General features: G+C 39.5%; 2 protein-coding genes and 1 long non-coding RNA gene across 3 annotated transcripts in view; 2 read left to right on the forward strand and 1 right to left on the reverse strand.

Annotated features, from left to right (window-relative positions):
• Nucleotides 1–1,615: 1,615 nt before the first annotated feature.
• Nucleotides 1,616–8,529, reverse strand: LOC124290170 (dolichol-phosphate mannosyltransferase subunit 1-like). The gene is made up of 9 exons (XM_046726865.1): nt 8,385–8,529; nt 6,737–6,836; nt 6,127–6,160; nt 5,769–5,845; nt 5,390–5,415; nt 4,928–5,023; nt 3,246–3,314; nt 2,530–2,644; nt 1,616–1,766 (listed from the first exon to the last, which is right to left on the reverse strand). The coding sequence occupies exons 1-9, from the start codon at nt 8,483–8,485 to the stop codon at nt 1,662–1,664; spliced, it is 723 nt and encodes a 240-aa protein (XP_046582821.1). The 5' UTR covers nt 8,486–8,529; the 3' UTR covers nt 1,616–1,661.
• Nucleotides 8,530–8,731: 202 nt separating this feature from the next.
• LOC124290166 lies at nt 8,732–15,693 on the forward strand. Its single transcript, XR_006901843.1, has 3 exons — nt 8,732–8,813; nt 10,173–10,271; nt 15,615–15,693. It is a non-coding gene; the product is annotated as an uncharacterized LOC124290166 (long non-coding RNA).
• Nucleotides 15,694–17,050: 1,357 nt separating this feature from the next.
• Nucleotides 17,051–26,799, forward strand: part of LOC124290151 (protein FAN-like) — a 41,273-nt gene continuing 31,524 nt past the window's right edge. Inside the window, exons 1-5 of the mRNA XM_046726844.1 lie at nt 17,051–17,085; nt 20,189–20,282; nt 20,516–20,629; nt 21,947–21,999; nt 26,322–26,454. Coding sequence (XP_046582800.1) covers nt 17,051–17,085; nt 20,189–20,282; nt 20,516–20,629; nt 21,947–21,999; nt 26,322–26,454 — 429 coding nt within the window. The remainder of the gene's footprint in view (nt 17,086–20,188; nt 20,283–20,515; nt 20,630–21,946; nt 22,000–26,321; nt 26,455–26,799) is intronic.

Genomic DNA, 26,799 nt, shown 5'->3' on the forward strand with positions numbered 1-26,799 from the left:
CAAGTAATTGCTTGTAGCCCGTGTTTTAAATTGTAAATTTTATTGTAATGTTAAAATGTATGTACATTCAGTATTTGGGAAAAGGGGTGTGGGTGTGTGTGTGTGGGGGGTAACTTTGGCTTGTTGTTTAACGCCTCACCCAGCAATGTTACTTGCTGTTTCTCCGGATGAAAAGTAACAAAACGCAAGTGTCCGGATGATTCGATTGTATACCGATTACCTTCGAGAGTGGCCTTGTGTTTCTGATGGACTTGACAGTTGTGTATGTTAATTTGGTCTAGTCGCTATATAGTAGACCTTATATTTGAAGGTTACATGTTATAATTTGGTGTCGTGATCTAATTTTGAGCGTTTGAAGTTTAGGGTTTTCTCCACATACATAAACATACGAGCGTATGTGTTTGCACGTGCATGGGATTAGATCTATATTCATGAGACCAGAAACTTAACTTCACTTACACTTCAGCTTTCTAAGACCACTATTGTATTGATTTGCATACATTATTTTGTGCATCAATAGAGTAGGAATTATTGCACCACTGAAGGTTACAACACTTACCCTGCCTTGGATCTGTGATAGTCGACATGGTAGCCTTGTGGTTAAAGCGTTTGCTCGCCGAAGACAGGAGTTCGATTTCCCACATGGGTACAATGTGTGAAGCCGATGTTTAAAATGTTTGGGATAAATGTTTGAAATGTAAAACAAATACTCGGTACAGATCAACCTGTCCCCCCTCTCAAGTCTCCAATAGTGTTTGTCACTGTCAGTAAAAGATGCATAATTAGTTTGGGTGATTGAGTTTAAAAACCAAAATTTCAAGGAGGTTAATATTTCTTTGTTCAACTATACAATTTATTTATGAACCTGAAAACACAAAATAGTCCCGTCTTCTGAATCCTGTTGTTCCAAGTATCTCAGCAGCAGGCAAAATATCCCTTATCAATTTCGCAAAATGTATGTTCACATCCTACATAAAACTTCTTCATACTGTGATGATTCACTATCAGATGTGGCCCCAAATCTGGGACTTTTTTCAAAATGTCTGTAAAAAATAATTTGTTCCCCTGACAACAAAGACACACAGTTAACACTGACTTGTGACACACTGCTCATCTTGTGTGAATGATTTTCATGATTTATGAACCAGTTCATAAAGTTGTCCTTTGCCATATGTCAGTTTTGTTTTTCATAGAAGATGTGCCCCTTGTCTCACTGTGGTGGTGTGTGGTTCTTGTGCATAGAGCTCATGTCACAAATCAGCTGATGTTAAGCAACGCTGGGCATGGATGGGTGACCATGTGACCGTGTGTGACTCCTGAAAGTTTCTTGGACTTCAGTCCTGCCCCACAATGAAGCACATGTGATACATGTGGTCTCACTTTAGGCAAGTGAGTTTGTTCAAAATTGCTTCTGTTCACCCAGCAGAAAATGGGTACCCGGTGGAATAAGTCATAAGACTATTAACCTTCTAGGCCTCACAGGCAGCTTGGGTTATTTGGGGTAATAACAATAGCGCTTTTAGCAAGATATCAATCCTGGAATGACACTATGGAAGTGGACCATTTATTATTATTATTATTATTATTATTACATTAAATAAAGACAGAACACAAATTAACAGTACAAATATAGTAGATTTATTAACAAGGTCACAGTGTATTCAGGTTGTTGCAAAGAGATGGAGTGTGCCTTTGATCCAGTCAGCGATCTCACTTCCTCCAAGTTTAGATTCTCCATACACTCGGTCAACAAATGAGATGGGAACCTGTTGAAACAAATACAACACAGTTGACATCAGCAAAATGATTTGGATTCTATTCTAAGATTCAGGAAAAGTAAATTCATACTCAAAACATGCAAAATCAAGGCTGTCTAACCCTGTATAATTGTATGAAGTGATTTTCTATGATTCTTTAAGCTTAACTGACAGGCTTCTCCAAATGTTTTACATAACAAATAAACTGATCAATATTCAGCAGCCACTGATCCAACTATATATACAAACATGGGTTTGTTGATGACAACTGCCATCAACATGCTGCACTCGGGTTTGTTTTGTTTTTTTTCAACAATATTTCAGTTATATCTTGACGTGGGAGGAAAACACAAATTGACCCCCGAAGATGAAGACGTTTACCACCTTGGTGAAACCCAATGGTATGGTGCAGACAAACCGTGAAACATTTAATCAGGCTGATGGGATTTGTACCCATGACATCAGATCCTAGCATGCCAATTTGATGCCTTCACATTGCTTTGGAGTACCTCTGACAAAAGGGCCACTTACCAAAGAGTGAGTGTGTGAGTGTGTGAGTTAAGATTGATGCTGCTTTTAGCAATATTCCAGCAATATCGCAGTGGGGAACACCAGAAATGGGCTTCACATTGTACCCATGTGGGGAATCGAACCTGGGTCTTCAGCATGACAAGTGGATGATTTAACCACTAGGCTACACCACCGCCTACAAAAGGAAAAGCAGGCGATTCTGGGATTAGTTTTCTACACATTACAGAGTTGTCTCCCCTACCTCTCCTATTGATTTTCCAAACTGTCTGGCTCGGATGATCATTTCCACCTGGAACATATAGCCCCTGGACTGGCATGAGTGAATGAGGCTTTCCAGTACATCCTTCTTGTACAATCTGCAACCAGAACACATATTGTCTTCCTCTCTTTCATTTGTTTTCTAGTGCCTCACTCAGCAATATTCCTGCTTATTGGCAGAGGCCTATAAATAATCAAGTCTGGACCAGACAATCCAGTGATCCAAAGCATGAGCATTGATCTACACAAATGGGATACGATGACATGTTTCAACCAAGTCAGGGAGCCTGACAACCCGATCCTGTTAATTGCCTCTTACAACAACTGACTGACTGAGTTTGGTTTTACAAATATTCCAAGCAACATCAGGGGGACACTGAGAAATGGGCTTCACACATTGTACCCACGATCCTGTTGTGATTCGCGAGCCTCCACTAGGCTACCCCACCGCCCCTCTTACAACAAGCATAGGTTGCTGAAGATCAGTTATAAACTGGATCTTCTCAGGTGAATTCATATCAAGTTCACACAAGAGGCAACTTCTTGCTCATACCAAACATACAGTAACATACAGTACTGTTCACAGGGAGTTTGAAAAGATAAAGTACTGGTACTTATCATTGCATATGTTTATTTAAAAAGAAACAACAAAAATAAATAAAGATTAAGAAAAATTCTGTAGATCAGCATGGATCATACCTGAAGCTGCCGGTTACATCTGAGGCTCCAGGCCACAGCAACACCTGTGTGATGTAGTTAGCACCACGACTGAAACATCAACATCATCGGTCACTTAAATCCTGACTGAAACATCAACATTTTCAGTCATTCAAATCCTGACTGAAACATCAACATCATTGGTCACTTAAATCCTGACTGAAACATCAACATCATCGATCACTCAAATCCTGACTGAAACATCAACATCATCGATCACTCAAATCCTGACTGAAACATCAACATCATCGGTCACTCAAATCCTGACTGAAACATCAACATCATCGGTCACTTAAATCCTGACTGAAACATCAACATCATCAGTCACTCAAATCCTGACTGAAACATCAACATCATCGGCCATCTCAAATCACTAAATCCTGACTGAAACATCAACATCATCGGTCCACTTAAATCCTGACTGAAACATCAACATCAACATCGATCCACTCAAATCCTGACTGAAACATCAACATCGCCGGTCACTTAAATCCTGACTGAAACATCAACATCATTGGTCACTTAAATCCTGACTGAAACATCAACATCATCGGTCACTTAAATCCTGATTGAAACATCAACCTCAACATCGATCACTCAAATCCTGACTGAAACATCAACATCATCGGCCACTTAAATCCTGATTGAAACATCAACATCATCGGTCACTTAATCCTGACTGAAACATCAACATCATTGGTCACTTAAATCCTGACTGAAACATCAACCTCAACATTGATCAATCAAATCCTGACTGAAACATCAACATCATTGGTCACTCAAATCCTGACTGAACCATCAACATCATCGGTCACTTAAATCCTGACTGAAACATCAACATCATCGGCCACTTAAATCCTGATTGAAACATCAACATCAACGATCACTCAAATCCTGACTGAAACATCAACATCGGTCACTTAAATCCTGACTGAAACATCAACATCATTGGTCACTTAAATCCTGACTGAAACATCAACATCATCGGTCACTTAAATCCTGATTGAAACATCAACCTCAACATCGATCACTCAAATCCTGACTGAAACATCAACATCATCGGCCACTTAAATCCTGATTGAAACATCAACATCATCGGTCACTTAATCCTGACTGAAACATCAACATCATTGGTCACTTAAATCCTGACTGAAACATCAACCTCAACATTGATCAATCAAATCCTGACTGAAACATCAACATCATTGGTCACTCAAATCCTGACTGAACCATCAACATCATCGGTCACTTAAATCCTGACTGAAACATCAACATCATCGGTCATTTAAATCCTGACTGAAACGTCAACATCATCAGTCACTTATATCCTGACTGAAACATCAACATCAGAAACCGCAACCCACTGATGCTTGGAACCATTTTAACATCACATACTGATGCTTTGAACCATTTTAACATCACATACTGTATGTGCACAATTCATACTGTATATACAGCTAGGGAAACCAGAAAAGGGCTTCAGATGTACCTATGAAGGGAACTGAACCCAGACACTTAGCATGATGATCAAACGCTTTAACCACTGAGTTACACAACTGCCTTTTACCTAGTCTAAACTAGACATCTGAAATATAACAGCTGTTTACTTGAAATAAAATATATTTCTTATTAGATATAATTCTGATATTGACTGAATAACATACCTAATGCACTTTCGCTTTACATCCCAGCCGAACACTCCACCATCACCACTGTAGCGGGTTCCAAGCACAATGTCATAATCATGTGTCTTTTGTTTCCTGTAAGGTAAATTATTCTGATATACATTTGTAGACAAATAGGAATAAGTATATCTGGCCAGTAGTAACACATGATCACAATATTAGGCATCATTTGCATCTGATGAGGCAGTGTTGAAATTGCTAAAAAACGATGTACAAACCAGGGGAGATAATAATGACATTCATTTCTTCATTACCTCCCCTTGACTATTCACAGATTGCCATTTGGCAATTCTGATATATGATAATTCAAACTATTTTTAACATATCTATATTGTTAAATTGTTTTTTATTTAATTACCAGTTTAGTTTAGTTTAGTTACATAGAATATTGTGGTAAACATTTGTCCAGGAATGTGGCATCACTTGCATGTTTATACTTACTCAATAAACTGTGAAATGAATTTTGGCTGAAAGTAAAAACATTTTCTTCATTATAATTAAAGAAAGCTAAAATACCTAATATAGGTTTGTACTTTTAAAGATCCAAGTTTGATTTCTTTTTTGATGGATATTTTTACATATTCAAACAAATACATGTATGGTATAGAATGGTACACAAAATAGTACTCTGTAACCCCAGTTCACATTCACTAAGGAGAAATGATGATTGTACACTTTTCTGACTCTGAGAACAGTTGACAGATACATGTGCTGTGAAATTAAATCATTCATAAATCATAGCATACTAATTATTATGTGTTATGATGATCATTTGCTCTGCAGTATTCTGTGTACCCCAATGACAACAACATGCACTCACATGGTGGGAGAGATCTGCATCCATTATAAAGATAAAGTTTCCTGTAGCATGTTTGATGCCATGGATGTAGGCCGTCCCTGAAACAGTATAATACCCATAATTACAATAATCCTTTTTATGGAACCCTTTCAAATAGTAAAGATCAGGACTTGGGCTAAAAGATATAAAAAAAACAATTTCTGTTTTCTCGAGATTACGGAGGAAGTTTGGTTGAAAATGTGAATAAAGTTTACATGCTTTTCATGACTAATTTCATTGCAAGGATTAATCTGCACAGTTTTAGTTTCATAATCCTGCCACAAAGATTCACAAGATGACAAATCCTTTGATACTGGAAAAGTGACAGATGTTGACCTACCTAGTCCAAGTTTCTTTTCCCTTGGCCTGAGGACCTGCAGAAATAAATGTCATGTTGGATACAACTTGTACTTGTACTGATTTGTTTGTTGCTTAATGCTGCACTCAGCAATATTCCAGATTTATGGAGGTGGTCTGTAAATAATCGAGTCTGGACCAGACAATCCAGTGATCAACATTATGGGCATGAATCTATGCAACTGGGATGTGATGACATGTAAGTCAGTGAGCCTGACTACCTGATCCCATTAGTCGCCTCTTACGACAAGCATAGGTTGCTGAAGACCAATTCTAACCAAGACCTTAATGGTTGAACACATATCAAGTTTACACAAGAGTCAACTTGCTGTGCATAATAATCATACAGTGTAATGCATTAATTGTACAGATCTAGTAGAACATTACTGATACATTCATTAATGAAATGTGATAACTTCTTGAATGGCAACCACGATTTTTTATTTTCAAAGTTTTCATTAAAAGAAACTTAGTTACCTTTAACACAAATAAGCAAACATCAACAGAAAGTAATTTGTTTATTGCTCTGCACATGTCAGCTGTAAAATTGTGTCCTGACCAGTAGATACAGCGAAAGAAACTGTAACACTCACAATTCTTTCTTTTCCATATATTCTCTGTAAATCCTTGGCAACGTCCAGAGTTCCATCAGGGCTGCCGTCATCAATGATAATCACTTCATAGTCATAGTCACTGGAGAGAAAATACTTTGTGATATATATAATATCATGTGTAGCTATGCATGTTGAATACTTAGGAAAGGCAAGTCAAGTACTTTTAGTTTTCTGTTTCTATCATTTATATACATGAATCTTTTTGAGCCATTAAAAGCTGTATGGACATATCATTTATATACATGTTTATTTTGAAAATACTGAGTTTTCCTTGTTGTACCCATAAATTTATTACCTTCCGCTCTCGGACGGGCGGCTCTAACCACTACTACACCACGGAGGCGGTCTAAAAGCTGTATGGAATAGTGATTGAATGCGTGTACTAAGTATTCATTAGCATGATGCAGGTGATATTGTTCGTGGCACTTTAACATAGCATTTCAGTTTTGTCACAGCATGTCGGCTTTAATATGGGAGGAAAGTCCAAAGAGATGCACTTTGGTGAAACCCACAAACATGGATATAGTGTTGACAAACCAAGAAACAAAATGGCTCAAAGTCAAACAAGGATTAGAATCCATGACCATACTTTTCTGGCATGTCAAATGGACACCAATGTGTATATGTTAATAGTTACACTGTATTTTTGTATACTCACTGCCAGATTAAAATGTTGGTATATGTTGAACGTAAAAAAATAAAATATTCGTAAATGTGTAGAAGTTTTAACAAGTGTAAAACAACCTGACAGAGTGTGTTTGAGTGAAGATACAAGAATTTCATAATGTTACATATTGTATTTAGGTAACCTTGTCCTTTTTGTTGGATTAGACATGTTAGATCATAGATAATAATCAATTTGTGCCACTTCTGTATGAATTCTCCATGTCCCTTATGACTCTGCTTACATGTGGTTATTGTTGTTAGCAGTTTGACTCACATGATGAGTTAATGAACACCATAATAACAACAGCAGATGTTATCAGACATGGATATCATATCGTCAGATCACAGATGGCAGTGCTTACTCAGACCATAACATGGGGTGTTGCATCACACAGACATGATAAATTCTTGAATATGCTGAATGATAGCTTGTGTTTAGAATGAAGTTAGCTTTTATCATGTTTATAAGTCAGTGACATTTTTACAATTGTTCAAACACCCTTAATCCTAGACACTGGATGTTTTAGTAAAGGGTGTCCGAAAACACATAAACTTCCACACATAATGGGTAACATGACACATTCTAGCCTAAACACAACAAACACAAAAATTACGGTCAAATAGGAAACTGATAAATCAGACTAAACTATAATCGATATGAGTGAAGTCCACGTCACAGCTTTAGTTTATCTGAAAACACGACCATTGACGATATTTCTTTTCAACCATATTACACATGTTCGGCAACAACCCACCCCCACCCCCACACCCCCATTTACTTTGAATCAATATTTCTTTTAGCATCTGAAAGCTATGCTGCGAAGATAAGAGCTTTTCTGATGAAATCATGCCAATTTTGACAGATCCTGCTAGTGACGTTTGTCTGAGTATTGACGACAAGCGGACAAGGATGTAATATTTTCTCATGATTGACACTTGTCTTGCCTAAACTGAGTCATACCTTTCAGAGAAATATTTAACCAACAGCCAAACTATCAGTGGGAGATTTTCTCGCTCGTTGTATGTTGGCAGCAATACCGTGTACTTATTCTTCGACGCCATGTTTGTGGGTTCGAGGTCAACATAAGGGACTCTTCATTTTCATAAATTTTCATGTCACGGAATGTTCAATTTAAATGCCCTTTCAACTTAGACATTGTTAAAAGAACTATAGACTAAAGATATAAATATATCACAGAAACTCAGTCGTTGCTGAAGATTAAGATTGCGTTTGTTTCGAAACCGTGTAAATTACAACAATAAATGATCCTTCATATCAATCACGTGATTTCCTATTTGGAAGGGCAGATAATTCTGTCTTCCGTAGAAAGAAAAGGGCGTTTTTGACTGTGATGGCATTTCTGGAAACTGATACACTTGGGCAGGAAAGGTATGTTTTCATGTATACTGTAACTTTATCTATTTAAGACTAATTATCGAGATCGGGACCTGTTACAAGAAAAACATGTCATTACTTTTGAAATTCAGTCAGATCCGCTTTAGATTAGAATGTCAGTTACACTGTTAACTTAAACTTTATCTTTACAATATTTCAGTTACATCGTGACAGTCAGTTAACACTTGTCACTTTATTTGTGTGAAATGTATTGTATATGTTGAGATGTATAAGATGCATTTATGCGTATTTGATTTATATCAGGTAAACATAATTGTTGTAAATATTAGGAGAGGGCTTCATTAAGTTGGATAACTTGTGCCCAATCCTTTTCTTCAATGAATAAAATTTGTTTAAATCAATCGTTTATTGGATGTGAAAAAATGCATACATGTTAAACACTTATAAGACGCCTAATGAGTAAAATTTCAGTTTGGTAAATATTTTTCAACATTGTAAAATCCCCATAACTTTGTTTGGAGGAAGTCCCTCCCAGTAATACAAGTTGTGTAGCAGGTGGTCTGTACAGTTGTTGGTCAGCTTGATAAATTGGTAGTTTGCTGACTTCAGTTTTAATCAATAAACATTGCTCATGATGATTAAACATGAAAGTCAAGGAGGCCTTGGCCTTACACCTATTGCTTAAAGTTTAAGATTCAGAGTGTCCTGGATTCAAATACTAGACGACAAGGACCCAAGAACCCCACTTAAACTTGAAATGCTGACACAAGATTATGGTGAATTGACATGATTAAGTCACTCAAATTACCATAGACATATCACCTGTGAAGATTCAGGTTATAATTGGTCTTCAGCAACCCATGCTTGTCAGAAGAGGCTTGCTGACTTGGTTGACACATGTCATCTCATCCCAATTGTGTTGATCAATGCTCCTGATGTTGATCACTGGATTGTCTGGTTCAGACTAGATTTTTACAGATCACCGCCATATAGGTAGAATATTGCTGAGTGTGGCATTTAACAGCAAACAAACCGACAGACAAACCACAAAATTATTTACTTTTTCCTATTTCCTATTTTATTCTGATTGTTGTGTTTTGACCAATTTGACTCATTCATTGAGACTTTTTCATATGTACTGCACTCGCTATGTAAATTTGTTCACAGACTTTTAATGAAGCATTAGTGCAAGCAGATGCATGCACATACATCACTCTATAATATGCAAACACTGAAAGCTATTTATCAATATGTTACGAGGTATATAATGAAACCTCTTATATATAGTTTGAATTTGACTCGGCTACATACTTGTGGCTAAAGTAGCAGACAAGAGGGCTGTGTCCTTAAGTCCATGTATTTCAAACAGTAATTTGTTTTTATCAATTTTAGATTTTCCCTCCTGCTGCTGGAACCTGGCGAGATCTACTTTGAGGACTTCAGTGTGTTTTATTATCCAGCAGGATTATCAGAGCAAGATGCTATCAGAAGGTGAGGTTAATATTGGACGACATTCGTCTTTTTTCCGATAATTTTTCTATTTCCGAAATCCCTATTACAAGTAGAGGCTCCTGACCCTTGACAATTCGGGTTAGAATTGGTGGTCTCAATCAATCCATGCTTGCCATTAGAGGCGACTAATGGGATTAGGTGGTCAGGCTCGATGACAACTGTCATCGTATCCCAAGAGTGTAGATCAATGCTCATGCCGTGTTGATCACTGGATAGTCTGATCCAGACTTGATTATTTACAGACACTGCCATTTAGGTATAATATTGCTGAGTGAGGCATAAGACAACACCAACAACAAAAACAAAAGAGTCTCCTGACCAGGGAAGCATGAGCCCCATGTAAAAAAATAGTGTGAAAAAGGATTTCTTGTTTTTGTCTGAGAAAAAGATACCAGGGCAACACATTCTTTCTCGTATTTACTCTCTAAACAAATTTATGATATATTGTACAAGCAATAGACAAAGAAGAGGATTTTAATGAAAAAATAAAATATACTGAGAGAAATAAATAAAGGATCACAGGAAAATTCAAGTATTCCTTTATTATTTTCCAGTTTTCATTGCCACAGTGCTATTCAAAGCTGGTGATTAAAACTGGAAAATATTAAAGGAACACTTGAATTTTCCTGTGATCCTTTATTTGTTTCTCTCAGTATATAACATCAATGAAATTACAAGTACATGTCCAGGTACCTCACTCACAAAGGGAATGGTAGCGCACCCATTTCTGATAAAATTTCACTTGTTGACGGTTTGCATAATAGCCATTCATTTGAACATAATATCTGTAATGTTGGTAGAATTAATGGTTGATTAATATTTTAGTGTTACTATATTGCAGTGTGTATTTTATTACTTACGGTATGCGAGGACGAGTTATGTCTGTTAAGTAGTGTTGGGAATTGGTTGAAATCTCACAATTGATGATTGCTTCATTACCAACGAACAATCATTGAAAAAAATTGGTTAGCGTCATTTTTCAGATTTTCATATCCAGGTTGTTATTGCAGATATGTATAACATGATGCAACTTGCTACTTTAAAGTGATGACATATATCATGAACATAAACTTCCTGGTGTCTTCAAGAAATATTAGGGGCGGTGGGGTAGCCTAGTGGTTAAAGCGTTGGCTCGTCACGCCGAAGACCCGGGTTCGAATCCCCACATTGGTACAATGTGTGAAACCCATTTCTGGTGTCCCCAGCCGTGATGTTGCTGGAATATTGCTAAAGGCGGCGTAAAACCAAACTCAGTCAGTCAGTCAGTCAAGAAATATTCAGTCATGGCTTTTCAGTTAGTGAAGTGATTTTTCTATGAATTAAACACATTTTCAGGCCCTGACAACTTCAACGATATGTTCCATTGTCAAAGACTAAAACTGTAGTTCAAAAATCGTTTATGTTCGATTATGAGAAAATGTGATCGATTGCTTGGTCANGTTTGGTCACTGCGACCAATCTTCGATTATTTCAATTAATCGGGACACCTCCACTGTTAAGACCGCTACAATATCTAACCTAATCAAGCTTAGAGTGGTGGTTTGCATTTGTGAATGTAATGTTTTGCTGTTAACAATATTAAGACAAAGGTGTATTGTGAACAAAATTCTCTTTGAGACAAACAACAACAAGGTCAAGGTCTAAATTGCATTCATATGTACACTTCTCTTTTAACATGTCTGAAAATAACCTCCAAAATGTTTTGATACGAGTACAGTCCCAAAAGAGATGAGGAATTGTTTCTACCTTGACACTGCAGAATGCGCATTAATTATTGGAAGCAATGTGAATTTTGACGTGAAATACTTGGAGTAAAAAAATGGTCTGACTTGAAACCACCATAGTTTGGTATTTGAGGTAGGTTTAAAAGATTTGATATAAATAATTTTCTAGTCCATAGTTAAATGTGATGCTAGATCACAGCATTGATATTATCAATAGACATAATAAAACAAAAGAAATAGTAATAATGGTTTACCATGTTTACTCATCCAATTTCCTTATGTGACATGTGTTGCTGTAGTTTATTTCTGTTTGTAGGCCATCGGCCCATGTATAATAAGCAATACAAATGATATCAGGGATGGAAATAACCCACTGCCCGATGCCCGAGTCCAGTGTTTTTTTCTGTCGGGCAAGCAAATTTGTATATCACACTGTACCGATGTCCAGTTGATATTCCAATGTTAATTATGTTGTTTATTTAAAAAATCAACAAGAAAACGGACGGTATAGTGGAAAAATTATCAGGGCAAGTGATTTTACATGTGCCACTGTACTGGAGTACCCTAGCAATTATTTCCACCCCTGGATATTTTGCATAATGGCAATAAGCAGAACATTTGTGTTGTCAATATATGGAAGATCGACATTTAAGAGATAATTTGATAAATTTAGCTCAATTTAATAAAAGTACCATGTCATTAGAAGTTATTAACTTTATGAATTTACAAGCATTTGTTAAATTATTCCATAGAGGTAAATACGGTTTTCGTAGTGTTTCATATTTATCACATTCAAATAGGAAGTGGACTTATCATCATTTCTGTTACTATTACACATCTTACAAATTACATCTGAGTACATAGTTTCCTTCCATCTTATATTCCATCGTAATGGTAGTGCACTGAATCTTAGCAAACATAACTAGCTTCTTAAGTCTCTTACATTAATTCTTAAAATGAGATTATCAGGCGGCAGTGATGATATTATGCTTTTAAAATGTACAAGACTGGATGAATCCATGATATTGCTATTCTTTTTCACTAATGCGGCTCATATTTATTTGTATTACGGGCTGCTGAGGTGTTATGTTTTGTGTATTTTGTATTTTTTAATTTTTTAATTTACATATATATATTTGTCATTCAGTAATTTGCACCATTACATAGAAAAGTGTTTTATTAGTATTTTATTTTTTCGGCGGTAATAATGCATTACACTAGACACGTCAGTCGTGTTTGCGCCGGTTCGGTCAATGCATTCTATTTATTAGGATTAATTCAAGGGATTGGGGTTAGGGTTAGGGTTAGGGTTAGGGCTAGGGCTAGGGCTAGGGTTAGGGTTAGGGTTAGGGTTAGGGTTTAGGGTTTAGGGTTAGGGTTGGGGTTGGGGACCTAATGCAATATATAGTAGGTACATGTCCGGTGGTTCGGTCAATGCATTCTATTTATTAGGATTATTTCAAGGGGTTAGGGTTAGGGTTAGGGTTAGGGACCTAATCCAATATAGCAGGTACATGACCGGTGTAATACGTGAGTACCATTTGTTGTTTTTCCTTTTTGCATTTTAATACTTTTTTCACACAAAAGCGGGGAAACCAAAAGCGTCGAAAGTACATTATGAAATGGGTTAATGTAGAAATTTTGGGCTAATGGAAATTGGTCTGGAATTTGCACTCAAGCCTCTTTCACGCATACATAAATTTTGTAAAGTAATGATTCGAAGGCTAACTCACCCGAGTGCCGTCACTACACATGCTCATGTCTCCCTCGATTTCCTTAGTGCGATCCACATTATCCTTACAGTGTTCCCTACATCACTTTTCTGTCACAAAATCACCGATTTATATAAAGCGTGTCATTCATGCATGCACCGTGAAATCCACGTCTGACGCCTGGCGTCAACAACCCTTTTCAGTTTGAGGCATATCGGCTCATTCCACGCACACGTTAATTTGTAGATTACAGAATGGGACGAGTGTGCCAAATGGCATCGGATCCATTGACAATTGTCCGGAGAATAAAATCACGAGACACCAAGTCTACCCGTAGCATTCGTAATTGTCCGTGACCTATTCGACTCTTTCCGTTCATTTCCGTGACGTCACAGGAATGACTCGATAAATTTGCACATTGTGCAACAGTGTGGACGTAGCTCAGTCGGTTAGCTGTCGAGCTAACAATCCGAAGGTCGCGGGTTCGCGTCTGACGGGTTCTCACAAACTTGTTGCTTGTCTTAATGACACGTGACCTACGGCAGGGATCGTCCTCACGAGAAGTTGTGGTGCTGTATTCTAAAGGTGCTCCCCAAATCCATACTCATTTTTAAGCTTACGTTTTTTTGAAACCCAAGTAATCCTACCAACAGAATCTAGTCTAAGTATATAACATTGTTTAGGATAATGATCATTAGACATTCATAATAGTTTACACCAGAATGTAACACAAAGATGATGATAATCTACATTCATACTATATCTTCCACATTCAGCTAATGCTGCTTTACTTGATGTATGTTTACCAACCCCTAAAACAAATTTAGAAAAATTGTTATGAAATTTGTCAACAACACTTCTTTCCTGAAATCCCCACACCACAGCAATATTGGTTTTATTTTACAGTCAAAAAGTTTAAATAATACATGAACAGGAATATTTTGTAAAAGTATGTTATAATTGTTTTATAACTAATCAGGCTTTACTGGCTTTTACCACAAGCGTCTTAGTACAAACACTCCAGGACAACCTAGTAGAAAACATGATACCAAGATAATTATAATATCTGGCTGTTTTCAGTTGTACATCATCGAAAAACCATTTTTCAAAATTACGAAGGTAACCCCAATTTCGAAATACTACTATCTCTGTCTTATCCATATTAACTTGTAACCCCCAAGACTTACACAATTTACACAAGATGTTGATTTTCCTTTGCAGTCCAACCACACTGTCATTATGTGACATGCATATTGCCTGACGAAACAAGGATAACCTGAAGTAAACATGTGTAAATGTTAAGGCTGTAACGATTCACTCGCATATTCGGTGAATCGAACCGTAGCCCTTCATGAATTCAATTCGTTATTCGTGGTCACCAGAACCGAATATTAACGATTTTTTAAGGGAGCATGTTTTACTTGAACCCTTGTGTACTTTTGGAAAGTGAGATATGCAAGGATTGAATATGTACTAGCAATGCAGTAGCGCAAGTCATGTTAGTTTGCCAAGGCCGCACATGGTACTGTCGACTATAACTATTACATACCAAATCTGAGTGTCCTGAGATCACTGGTTATTGCTGTGACAAAACAAAACTGTCAACATGGGCATTCAATATTGTACGTTAATCACTTAACTACAATATTGTTTTCGTGAATAATTATTCGTATTCGTTACCCAATATTCATGATACATATCATATTCGCCACCTTGCTTGAAGAGATCCTGTATCCTGTATTAACATTATAAACATGATAAATCGTACACCTATGGTAACGCCAGTGTCTCCTCTACTGTAGTTAAGTCAAGCTTCTGTATATACCTTGTTGTTCTGAGCTTGACAATGCTAAACATGCTAACCGATAATGTTCATCCTCTTGTAGGAAACAAAGGGGACATCTCAAGATGTGTTCCAAGTCCATTGTGTTTGTCCCGAAGGATATACAGTTTCCTATTATTAAGGTATGTGCAATATCAAGAGGAAGGGACCTTAGGACATATCTGAAGTCTTGAACTGTTCCTATCCAAATATCGGTCCTCTCTATCTAGTCCATAGTGTGTTTTGGATTAATGCATTAGGTTAAATGATTAGACTTTGGGACGTTGTGTTCCTCATAATAAAGAAGTTGACATCCATAAAAAGTCACTTCCTTATGTCTATCACTTCTACCGGAGAGCGGAAGGTCGCGGGTTCGATCCCCGACCGCGTCATACCAAAAGACGTTAAAATATGGTACTTGTTGGTCCCTGCCTGGCGCTTCGGCATTAATGGGTACAACAAGGACTGGTCGGCTCGAGTCTCTTCAGCTCCCTTTGTTTTACATGATAAGCAAGTTTCTGGACAGATAACAAATGGATGAAGTTCTTGCATGGTACCGCAATGTTTTGTCAAATAGCCAGCATAGCTCAGCCCGAATTTATGGGTTGCAGACTTCGCCGGTTAACCAAAGACCATGTTGTCCGTGATTTTTTGTCACTGTGTGTGTAACGCTTTGCAAATGGCGGACTACTGTTTGTTCACCGGAATTTTGATGATTAGAGTGACTATGAAGTGCCCTTGCAGAATTCTCTTGGTCCCATGAATCGGATACCAAGTCCAGCCTATAAATGCAAGTAACAACGAAGCGCTGCCATTCCGATGAGAGTGACTGTGTCGGATTTTGACAGCCAGTCGAGAGACTGCTTATTGAGGGTGACGGACAGAAACACCCATGAGCGGTTTGCCTAGTCAAGCACGAAGTTCAGAGGTCACTGCATTATGCAAGGATTGTCACCAGGCAGCGATCTACTACCTATATCACTCCACCTGGCTTAATTCCATTATTTTGTTCGGCCAAAAAGCGTTCCTGAGGTCACCGATCCTCTGAATTTCTACAATTTGTTTATAATGTGAATGTTCCTGTAGATTGACTGACAATCTCCATGCTCGAACATACTACATTGAGCACTCCCTCAGAACTGACTTAGTTGCTTTCGACTTGAACGTTCTTATATCAGGAGATATCTTTTGTCAGAGGCAAGAGTGGTTAGACCTCTCATTTCCCTCGACCTCGCGATGGCCGTGGGGTAGCCTAGTGGTTAAAGCGTTGACTCGTCACGCCAAGACCCCGTTCGATCCCCACATGGGCACAATGTGTTAAGCCCATTTCTGGTGCCCCCGCTGTGATTTTGCTGGATTATTGCTAAAGGCGTGTAAAACTAAACTCAGTCAGTCAGTCAGTCAGTCCCCTCGACCTGTGAGGCGCCTACCTTCACATCCGGATACATCCAGACTATTGGAAGTATCTTCGAATTACTTTTATGGGGTCCATTGATACCAATGGAGGATCCTGCTGTATGGGCATATCGCAGCCCGTGGGTTTTACTCAGATACCCATTCTGTTAACCAGCTACCTGCATTGTCGGCGTGACAATTGACAACAATATCGGCGACTGTGTTCAAGCCCAGCAGGATCCAGTCGTCCTTCCTTTCCACAGACAGTTCATCATCAAGTTGCTCACGCAATTAGGATGGCTGCTAAATTGAACAATCAGGGTAACACCGACCAGCTGTTTCTTCTTATTGGGACAATATTCACCACGCCAGGTCATGATGTTTGTGCCCCAGGAGAGGTGGGACAAGATTCAGTGCAACGCACCACTAGTGTTGGTCCAACCCACACCTTTTCGCCAGTGGCAGAAGTTACTAGGGTGGTTGGCGTCGGCACAAGTGCTGACTGACAGGGGCCAGCTGCAGCTTGCCCTCTTCAGATGGTTCTGTGCCCATACATCGGGACGACAACCCCAGGGAGTTGATTCGTCCCTCCCGCACAACTACATTCAGTCTTTCGTTGGTGGCTCAACAAATTGGAACGTTTGTGTTGGAGTCTCTAGGGTGCCCTTCATACCCGACTCAACACCTATTCGTTGGCACATCTTGCAAGCTGGAGCTCACTTTCTCCATCAAGTGGCCTAGCAGTGGTCATCAGGAGAAAGGGCCCTTCATCACAACGAATTGGAATTCAGCATCGTCATTATCGCCTGTTGGGCACTTGGGACAACCATCAGCTTCAGCGCAGATGATCACCAGTTGCGATTGTTTCTGCTTTGTGTACAATCTGAATAAAATTCTGAATTTTATTTCTGATTTGTGTCTTCGATTCTTCTGGGACTTGTGAGTTTCCGATTCAATTACCCTTTCACTCTCCACGGGACGGTGTCTGTGGGGGTTGTGTCGAAGCAGGGGCTGGCCCGATACTGGTCGTCAGACCTTGGAAATCGTGGTAATGCGACTGTTTACACTCGCTAAGCTGCGTCCTTTCACTTTCATGAAGGTAGTGACTGAACACCACATTGCTCGGGAATCCCGGTCCCTGGAGCACTTGTGTTTAGTAAGTCAATGGGTTCGAACTGACCATTGCAGGTCTCGCTTTTGAGACGCTGGAGGGTCGCCACCTCACTTACTGTCCTCTGCTCCACGGATTAATTACGTCAGTAAAGTGAGTCATTCGAAGTGTTACACTTTGTAGCGTTACCTTAAAGCATCGCAAGAGCCGCCCGCTGCGTAGGAGACTGTTTATACACTTGTCTACTGCTTCCAAGGCGGAAGTCTCTCGCACAACACTCTCATATTGGCTACGAGCTACAATACTACGAGCCTACACTTTTGCCGGTTTGCCACCACCTCCACGGCAGTCAACCCTCATGAAACCAGGGCATTGGCTTCTACTATGGCGCTGCATAGCAACTGCTCGCTAACTGCCATAATGGAGGGTTGTTTTTGGCGATCTGACACAGTATTTTCGCCTCATTACCTCTGAGATGTGTCGGTGACGGATATTCAAGACCTTCATCAGTTTGGACCACTGGCCCTTGCCCAGCAGTTATCAGCGCACAACATCGCAGATAATGAACTTCCTTGTGCTCCGATGCTATATGGATCCCACTGTGCAGTTGATCCCAAGTCAAGCGATCGCTTTCTGCTTGTGTACAATCTGAATAAATCTGAAAAACTTTTCTGATTTACGTCTTCGGGGATTTAGATTTCTCCTCTCATTTGTTTGAGACTACAGAGAGTCGCCACCTCACTTACTGTCCTCTGCTCCACGGAGTAATTAAGTCAGTGAAGTGAGTCCTTCCCGAAGTGTTACACCGTGGCGTTCATGCTCCTAAGTGCCTATACACATCTATGTGATCTTATTGTGGTAAGTAATGGAAGTCATAAGATGATGTTGTGGTACTGAGCGTTAAAATTGTGAGTTTTACCGATTCAATTTCTCTTTCACCCTCCTCGGGGCGGTGTCTGTGGGGGTTGTTTGAAAGCAGGGGCTGGCCCGATACTAGTCGTTAGACTTTTATTACGGGGGTACCTTGGAAATCGTGGCGATGCGACTGATTACACTCGTTAAGCTACGCCCTTTCACTTTGTGAAGGTAGTGACTGAACACCACATTGCTCGGGAATCCGGTCCCTGGGAGCAATTGTGCTTAGTAAGTCAATGGGTTCGAACTAACCCTGCATGCGTAGTAACTTGGTAGTTATTGGCCTACCTTGTAGTTGCTTCCTACGGTTGTTTGGGCATAACACTTAGCTGTTATCGCTTGAATTTCGGGTAATCTATGACCCACCTTCCTACCGTGGGATAAGTGCAAGTCGTGAGATAGGATAAGTTTAAAAATTTGAAATTTTAACTATAAATTGTATATTTATATACTTATCCTATCTCACGCGATAAAGTCCCTCCCTACCTCCCCACTACATAGATTACCACCGTTCCGGTTTTGTCCTTTTATGGCTCCAAGATCGAGAATGAGTATGTGAGGTGATCACGTGGGTGAGGACTGCGCATGCCTCGTGCTGTCATGGACTAGTGAGCACGACTGACACAGAAGGCACGCACAGCACGGGAGAGGGGCAAGGTAGGCCTTGGAGCAAAGTTTTAATTCGTTTCCACTCATGGTCGAATGAAGAGAGAGAGGTGCAAGTCGTGAGATAGGATAAGTATATAAATATACAATTTATAGTTAAAATTTTCAAATTTTGAAAGAAGACCCAACCCAAATATATTCTTTACCATGTTGACAGCACATGTTGTTTGTGTAGATGCCATGGTGTTGTGAAATGGTAAGATGTATCGAATATGTTAAATCACCCTTTTTATTTTACACAGCAGAGAATCTATTTATTAACCTCTTGGTCGAATCTATAATGTCAAACAGTTTGATCATGCCAATAAAAATGATGATGATGATGATGATGATGATGATGATGATGATGATGATGATGTGATGTGGTGGTGATGATGATCATGATGACTGATGATGGTGGTGGTGGTGGTGGTGCTGATGAACATACTGCATAACATAATAACCCTGTCCAATGCTGGTAATGCTGATGATGATGATGCTGCTGCTGCTGCTGCTGCTGACAACTACCACCATCATCATCATCATGATCACAATCATCATTATTATTACAGGCTGGACATCAAGGACCGAGTGTTGAAGGTTGTTTCGGAGCAGGCCGTGGAGATGAAGGAGAAAAATATCATCGCCCCCTTTGTCTTCAGGAAGGTAGGTTTACCCAAGGCCACACTACATTCTGTTTATAGCTGTAACCATGGTAATCAGCTTGGGTAAGAACAGAAAATCCCATATGATATGATACATGAAAGACATGTTCAATAAAAGGGACAGAGGATTTGAAAAATCTATCAATACAAACCTATTGTGTGCAGTAGCAGTGTACATGGGCAAAGCAAATTATGTGTTAAGGGCTATGAAATGAAGAGTGCTGTGTTTGTCAGGAAACAGCGGAGCACCGATTCTCACTGAACTACGCCACCCTGGACGACTGTCTGCCACTGTTCTGTCAGCTACAGAGAGCTTCCACCCTCCCGCCAGCAGACCAGTCTCACATGGTACGGCAAACACTCCCCCTCAGTCATTTTTGTACAAATCATACGAAAGTTGGTATTTGTTCAGTTAATTGTGAAACTTTTCTCACATTTTTCACCCTTCTTAAATGTTTGACCTGCTCTAGTATATTACAACAATGTAACATGTTCGGTTTTTAAATTACATTTAGTGGTCTTAAATCAACGACAAAGGACCACAGAATTAAAAACCTACCGTATATGACCGTCTATAAGCCGAATTTTGAGGACCAAAAAGAGCAGTCTGTAGAAGGGGGTCGTCTTATCCATGGGTTACGCTTTCGTCAAACTTTTTTCCAGGGGTAAGAAAACAACATCGTATCACTTCACATGAACAAACAACAGAAGACGATTTTGTCAGTAGAGACGTCAAATTTGCAATTAAACATCACTAGACAAGATTATTTACCTTTTAAGTTATAAGTTGTTTTGCTGGGCATTGTATTATTTGCAGGGATTAAGATTACCGTGCGTATCCTAGCATTGTGTAATAGTTTTTATGTAAAATATATATAATCAACACTGAGGTTATACGGACCCTCATGAACGTGGTAAGCACGTGACATGGAATGGGGTAAAATACGGAAGCCATTTAAATTCGCACATTTTTACCGATGTTATTGTAAACTAGCAGTCAATGGAAAACGAGGCGGTAATCAGTTCGTGATTGTTGAATGGGGTAAAATAAGCAAGCCAGTTTGTTGCTACAATAAATATGATATTTAGAGAATCTATATTATGCATTTTCTGTCAACTACACTTCGTTTCGATCCGTGAGTAGACACAATATATATGACAGTGAATTCTTTGAATAATGTGGACCAAAGTTATAATTATTGGTAACTGCCAGTTGTCTGTGTTTGCCTCGATTAGGACCCCATCGCGGGGGATCGACTTATGCACGAAACATACCATTTTGACACTGATTTTAAGGGTCAAGTTTGGGGGTCGTCTTATCCATGGGGTCGTCTTATAGATGGTCATATACGGTAGTAGCTTTATCTTATAATTACGTTTAGGCTCTGTAAATAAACCAGTCTGAAGAAGTAGAAATCAGGAATGTTTCTCTTAATGATGAGATATTATTTTGTTTTTTCATTCTATTTTTGTTATAAAGAAAATATTTGACTGTCAATTATGACAGCAACCTTTGTTTAGTTGCTAGCTCTGTGACAGTTTTACACCTATTGGCTCCATATCTAATATAATGTCGTGGCGCTATTGTGTTACTTTTAAGGCTGAACTGATGGAATGTCTTGTTTTGTTTGTCAGGTTTCATGGCAGTCATGATTATTCTTTCAGATCAATGCCATTGTTTTGTCAAGACAGTCGAGAGTGAAATTCAACACTAGCTGGTTAGTTTACTAGTTTCTTTCTTTACAATGATATGTGTTCAGTATAAATATGTATAAATGTCACATTTACAGTATAAAACTGATGAAGAATTAATGAAATGGTGTGTTCAAAAATCATGTACAAGTATGAAGTATAAAATAGGTTTGTAATGACTCTTGGCTGTAGAACCTGAATGATGTGGTATCTTGGCTGTAGGACCTGAATGATGTGGTATCTTGGCTGTAGGACCTGAATGATGTGGTATCTTGGCTGTAGGACCTGAATGATGTGGTATCTGGGCTGTTGGATCTGATTGATGTGGCATCTTTGCTGTAGGATCTGAATGATGTGGTATCTTGGCTGAAGGACCTGAATGATGTGGTATCTTGGCTGTAGGACCTGAATGATGTGGTATCTTGGCTGTAGGCACTGAATGATGTGGTACCTTGGCTGTAGGATCTTGATGATGTGGTATCTTGGCTGTAGGACCTGAATGATGTGGTATCTTGGCTGTAGGACCTGAATGATGTGGTATCTTGGCTGTAGGATCTGAATGATGTGGTATCTTGGCTGTAGGCACTGAATGATGTGGTACCTTGGCTGTAGGATCTTGATGATGTGGTATCTTGGCTGTAGGACCTGAATGATGTGGTATCTTGGCTGTAGGACCTGAATGATGTGGTATCTTGGCTGTAGGATCTGAATGATGTGGTATCTTGGCTGTAGGATCTGAATGATGTGGTATCTTGGCTGTAGGACCTGAATGATGTGGTATCTTGGCTGTAGGACCTGAATGATGTGGTATCTTGGCTGTAGGCACTGAATGATGTGGTACCTTGGCTGTAGGATCTTGATGATGTGGTATCTTGGCTGTAGGACCTGAATGATGTGGTATCTTGGCTGTAGGACCTGAATGATGTGGTATCTTGGCTGTAGGACCTGAATGATGTGGTATCTTGGCTGTAGGACCTGAATGATGTGGTATCTTGGCTGTAGGACCTGAATAATGTTGTATCTTGGCTGTAGGACCTGAATGATGTGGTATCTTGGCTGTAGGACCTGAATGATGTGGTATCTTAGCTGTAGGACCTGAATGATGTGGTATCTTGGCTGTAGGACCTGAATGATGTGGTATCTTGGCTGTGTGATGTGGTGTGTTGTGTTGTCACCAGGCTGAAGGATCTGTTTGTTTGGTGTTTAACAATGCACTCAACAATATTTCAACTGTATGGTGGCAGTCAATCCCATGATCAACAGTATGAGTATCGATCTACGCAATTGGGATACGATGACAATGTCGACATGTGTCAACCAAGTTAGCGAGCCTAACCATGCGATCGTGTCAGTCTTAAGACAAGCATGGTTTCCTGAAGACCAATTCTGACCTTGATCTTCATGGATGTAAGATCTGTATGATGTGTTGTGTTGGCTTTGGGCTAGAGGATCTGTATGTTGTGTTGACTTTAGGCTAGAGGATCTGTATGTTGTGTTGTGTTGACTTTAGGCTAGAGGATCTGTATGTTGTGTTGACTTTAGGCTAGAGGATCTGTATGTTGTGTTGTGTTGACTTTAGGCTAGAGGATCTGTATGTTGTGTTGTGTTGACTTTAGGCTAGAGGATCTGTATGTTGTGTTGACTTTAGGCTAGAGGATCTGTATGTTGTGTTGACTTTAGGCTAGAGGATCTGTATGTTGTGTTGACTTTAGGCTAGAGGATCTGTATGTTGTGTTGACTTTAGGCTAGAGGATCTGTATGTTGTGTTGTGTTGACTTTAGGCTAGAGGATCTGTATGTTGTGTTGACTTTAGGCTAGAGGATCTGTGTGTTGTGTTGTGTTGACTTTAGGCTAGAGGATCTGTATGTTGTGTTGACTTTAGGCTAGAGGATCTGTATGTTGTGTTGACTTTAGGCTAGAGGATCTGTGTGTTGTGTTGTGTTGACTTTAGGCTAGAGGATCTGTGTGTTCTGTTGACTTTAGGCTAGAGGATCTGTATGTTGTGTTGACTTTAGGCTAGAGGATCTGTATGTTGTGTTGACTTTAGGCTAGAGGATCTGTGTGTTCTGTTGACTTTAGGCTAGAGGATCTGTATGTTGTGTTGACTTTAGGCTAGAGGATCTGTATGTTGTGTTGACTTTAGGCTAGAGGATCTGTATGTTGTGTTGACTTTAGGCTAGAGGATCTGTGTGTTGTGTTGTGTTGACTTTAGGCTAGAGGATCTGTATGTTGTGTTGTGTTGACTTTAGGCTAGAGGATCTGTATGTTGTGTTGACTTTAGGCTAGAGGATCTGTATGTTGTGTTGTGTTGACTTTAGGCTAGAGGATCTGTATGTTGTGTTGTGTTGACTTTAGGCTAGAGGATCTGTATGTTGTGTTGACTTTAGGCTAGAGGATCTGTATGTTGTGTTGTGTTGACTTTAGGGATCTAGAGGATCTGTATGTTGTGTTGTGTTGACTTTAGGCTAGAGGATCTGTATGTTGTGTTGTGTTGACTTTAGGCTAGAGGATCTGTATGTTGTGTTGACTTTAGGCTAGAGGATCTGTATGTTGTGTTGACTTTAGGCTAGAGGATCTGTATGTTGTGTTGACTTTAGGCTAGAGGATCTGTATGTTGTGTTGACTTTAGGCTAGAGGATCTGTATGTTGTGTTGACTTTAGGCTAGAGGATCTGTGTGTTGTGTTGTGTTGTGTTGACTTTAGGCTAGAGGATCTGTATGTTGTGTTGTGTTGACTTTAGGCTAGAGGATCTGTATGTTGTGTTGTGTTGACTTTAGGCTAGAGGATCTGTATGTTGTGTTGACTTTGTGGCTTGAGGATCTTTAGGCTGTGTTGAGGATAGGCTAGAGGATCTGTATGTTGTGTTGACTTTAGGCTAGAGGATCTGTATGTTGTGTTGTGTTGACTTTAGGCTAGAGGATCTGTATGTTGTGTTGACTTTAGGCTAGAGGATCTGTATGTTGTGTTGTGTTGACTTTAGGCTAGAGGATCTGTATGTTGTGTTGACTTTTTAGGCTAGAGGATCTGTTGACTTTAGGCTAGTTGTGTTGTGTTGTGTTGACTTTAGGCTAGAGGATCTGTATGTTGTTGTGTTGACTTTAGGCTAGAGGATCTGTATGTTGTGTTGTGTTGACTTTAGGCTAGAGGATCTGTATGTTGTGTTGTGTTGACTTTAGGCTAGAGGATCTGTATGTTGTGTTGTGTTGACTTTAGGCTAGAGGATCTGTATGTTGTGTTGTGTTGACTTTAGGCTAGAGGATCTGTATGTTGTGTTGTGTTGACTTTAGGCTAGAGGATCTGTATGTTGTGTTGACTTTAGGCTAGAGGATCTGTATGTTGTGCTGACTTTATTGTTGTGCTGACTTTAGGCTAGAGGATCTGTATGTTGTGTTGACTTTAGGCTAGAGGATCTGTATGTTGTGTTGTGTTGACTTTAGGAGGATCTGAGGATCTGTATGTTGTGTGTGTTGACTTTAGGCTAGAGGGATCTGTATGTTGTGTTGTGTTGACTTTAGGCTAGAGGATCTGTATGTTGTGTTGTGTTGACTTTAGGCTAGAGGATCTGTATGTGTGTGTTGTGTTGACTTTGAGGGCTAGAGGATCTGTATGTTGTGTTGTGTTGACTTTAGGCTAGAAGATCTGTATGTTGTGTTGACTTTAGGCTAGAGGATCTGTATGTTGTGTGTGTTGACTTTAGGCTAGAGAGGATCTGTATGATGTGTTGTGTTGACTTTAGGCTAGAGGATCTGTATGTTGTGTTGACTTTAGGCTAGAGGATCTGTATGTTGTGTTGACTTTAGGCTAGAGGATCTGTATGATGTGTTGTGTTGACTTTAGGCTAGAGGATCTGTATGTTGTGTTGACTTTAGGCTAGAGGATCTGTATGTTGTGTTGACTTTAGATGCTTGAGGATCTGTATGATGTGTTGTGTTGACTTTAGGCTAGAGGATCTGTATGTTGTGTTGACTTTAGGCTAGAGGATCTGTATGTTGTGTTGACTTTAGGCTAGAGGATCTGTATGTTGTGTTGACTTGACTTTTAGACTAGAGGATCTGTATGTTGTGTTGACTTTAGGCTAGAGGATCTGTATGTTGTGTTGACTTTAGGCTAGAGGACCTATATGTCGCGTTGTGTTGACTTTAGGCTGAAGGTACTGTATGGTTTCGCATGTTGTGTTGACTCGATGCTGAATGATCTGAATTATGTGGTGTGTTATGTTGACTTCAGGCTGGAGGACCTATATGTCGCGTTGTGTTGACTTTAGGCTGAAGGTACTGTATGGTTTCGCATGTTGTGTTGACTCGATGCTGAATGATCTGAATTATGTGGTGTGTTATGTTGACTTCAGGCTGGAGGACCTGTATGAGAAGATCGTGCTGGAGACCCAGGGAGACAGGAACACTCCCCTGGCCAAGAACCCGGGAAGAATCATGCTGACTTCCTCCAGACTCTATTTCCAACCATTCAACAACATCGACAGGGTGAGTGGTTCAAACACTTAATGTTTTGTCTGCAACTGAAGGGACATATCATAAGGGATATGTGTGCGTGAGTGTTTGCCTGCAACTGCTTGTGTGTGTGCGTACACACACACACACACACACACAAGCATGTACAGTGTGAATCTCACTCTCTCTCTCTCTCACACACACACACACACACACACACACACACACACACACACATTTAAGGTCCCTGAAGGTGCTACCTTTAAACCTCGAAAGATGATGCTGTCACTTAGTGATGTCTTTTACTACTTTGGACTGAGAATAAACGAGCTGCCTGGTGGGTGGATGGGAATTTGTAATGGGTCTACTCCTGGATCA

Source organism: Haliotis rubra, unplaced genomic scaffold (genome assembly GCF_003918875.1).
Source record: "Haliotis rubra isolate DU_JTF1 unplaced genomic scaffold, ASM391887v1 Scf459, whole genome shotgun sequence".
Lineage (NCBI taxonomy): Eukaryota > Metazoa > Mollusca > Gastropoda > Lepetellida > Haliotidae > Haliotis > Haliotis rubra.

What these genes read in the sequence shown, in the direction of transcription:
- LOC124290170 (XM_046726865.1), bottom strand. Translation starts at nt 8,485, where the DNA reads ATGGCGTCGAAGAATAAGTACACGGTATTGCTGCCAACATACAACGAG. An exon ending in GTAAAGCGAAAGTGCATTAG is followed by an intron (nt 3,315 to 4,927) that starts GTATGTTATTCA and finishes TTGATGTTTCAG; the next exon opens with TCGTGGTGCTAACTACATCA. An exon ending in TTGGAAAATCAATAGGAGAG is followed by an intron (nt 1,767 to 2,529) that starts GTAGGGGAGACA and finishes TTGTTTCAACAG; the next exon opens with GTTCCCATCTCATTTGTTGA.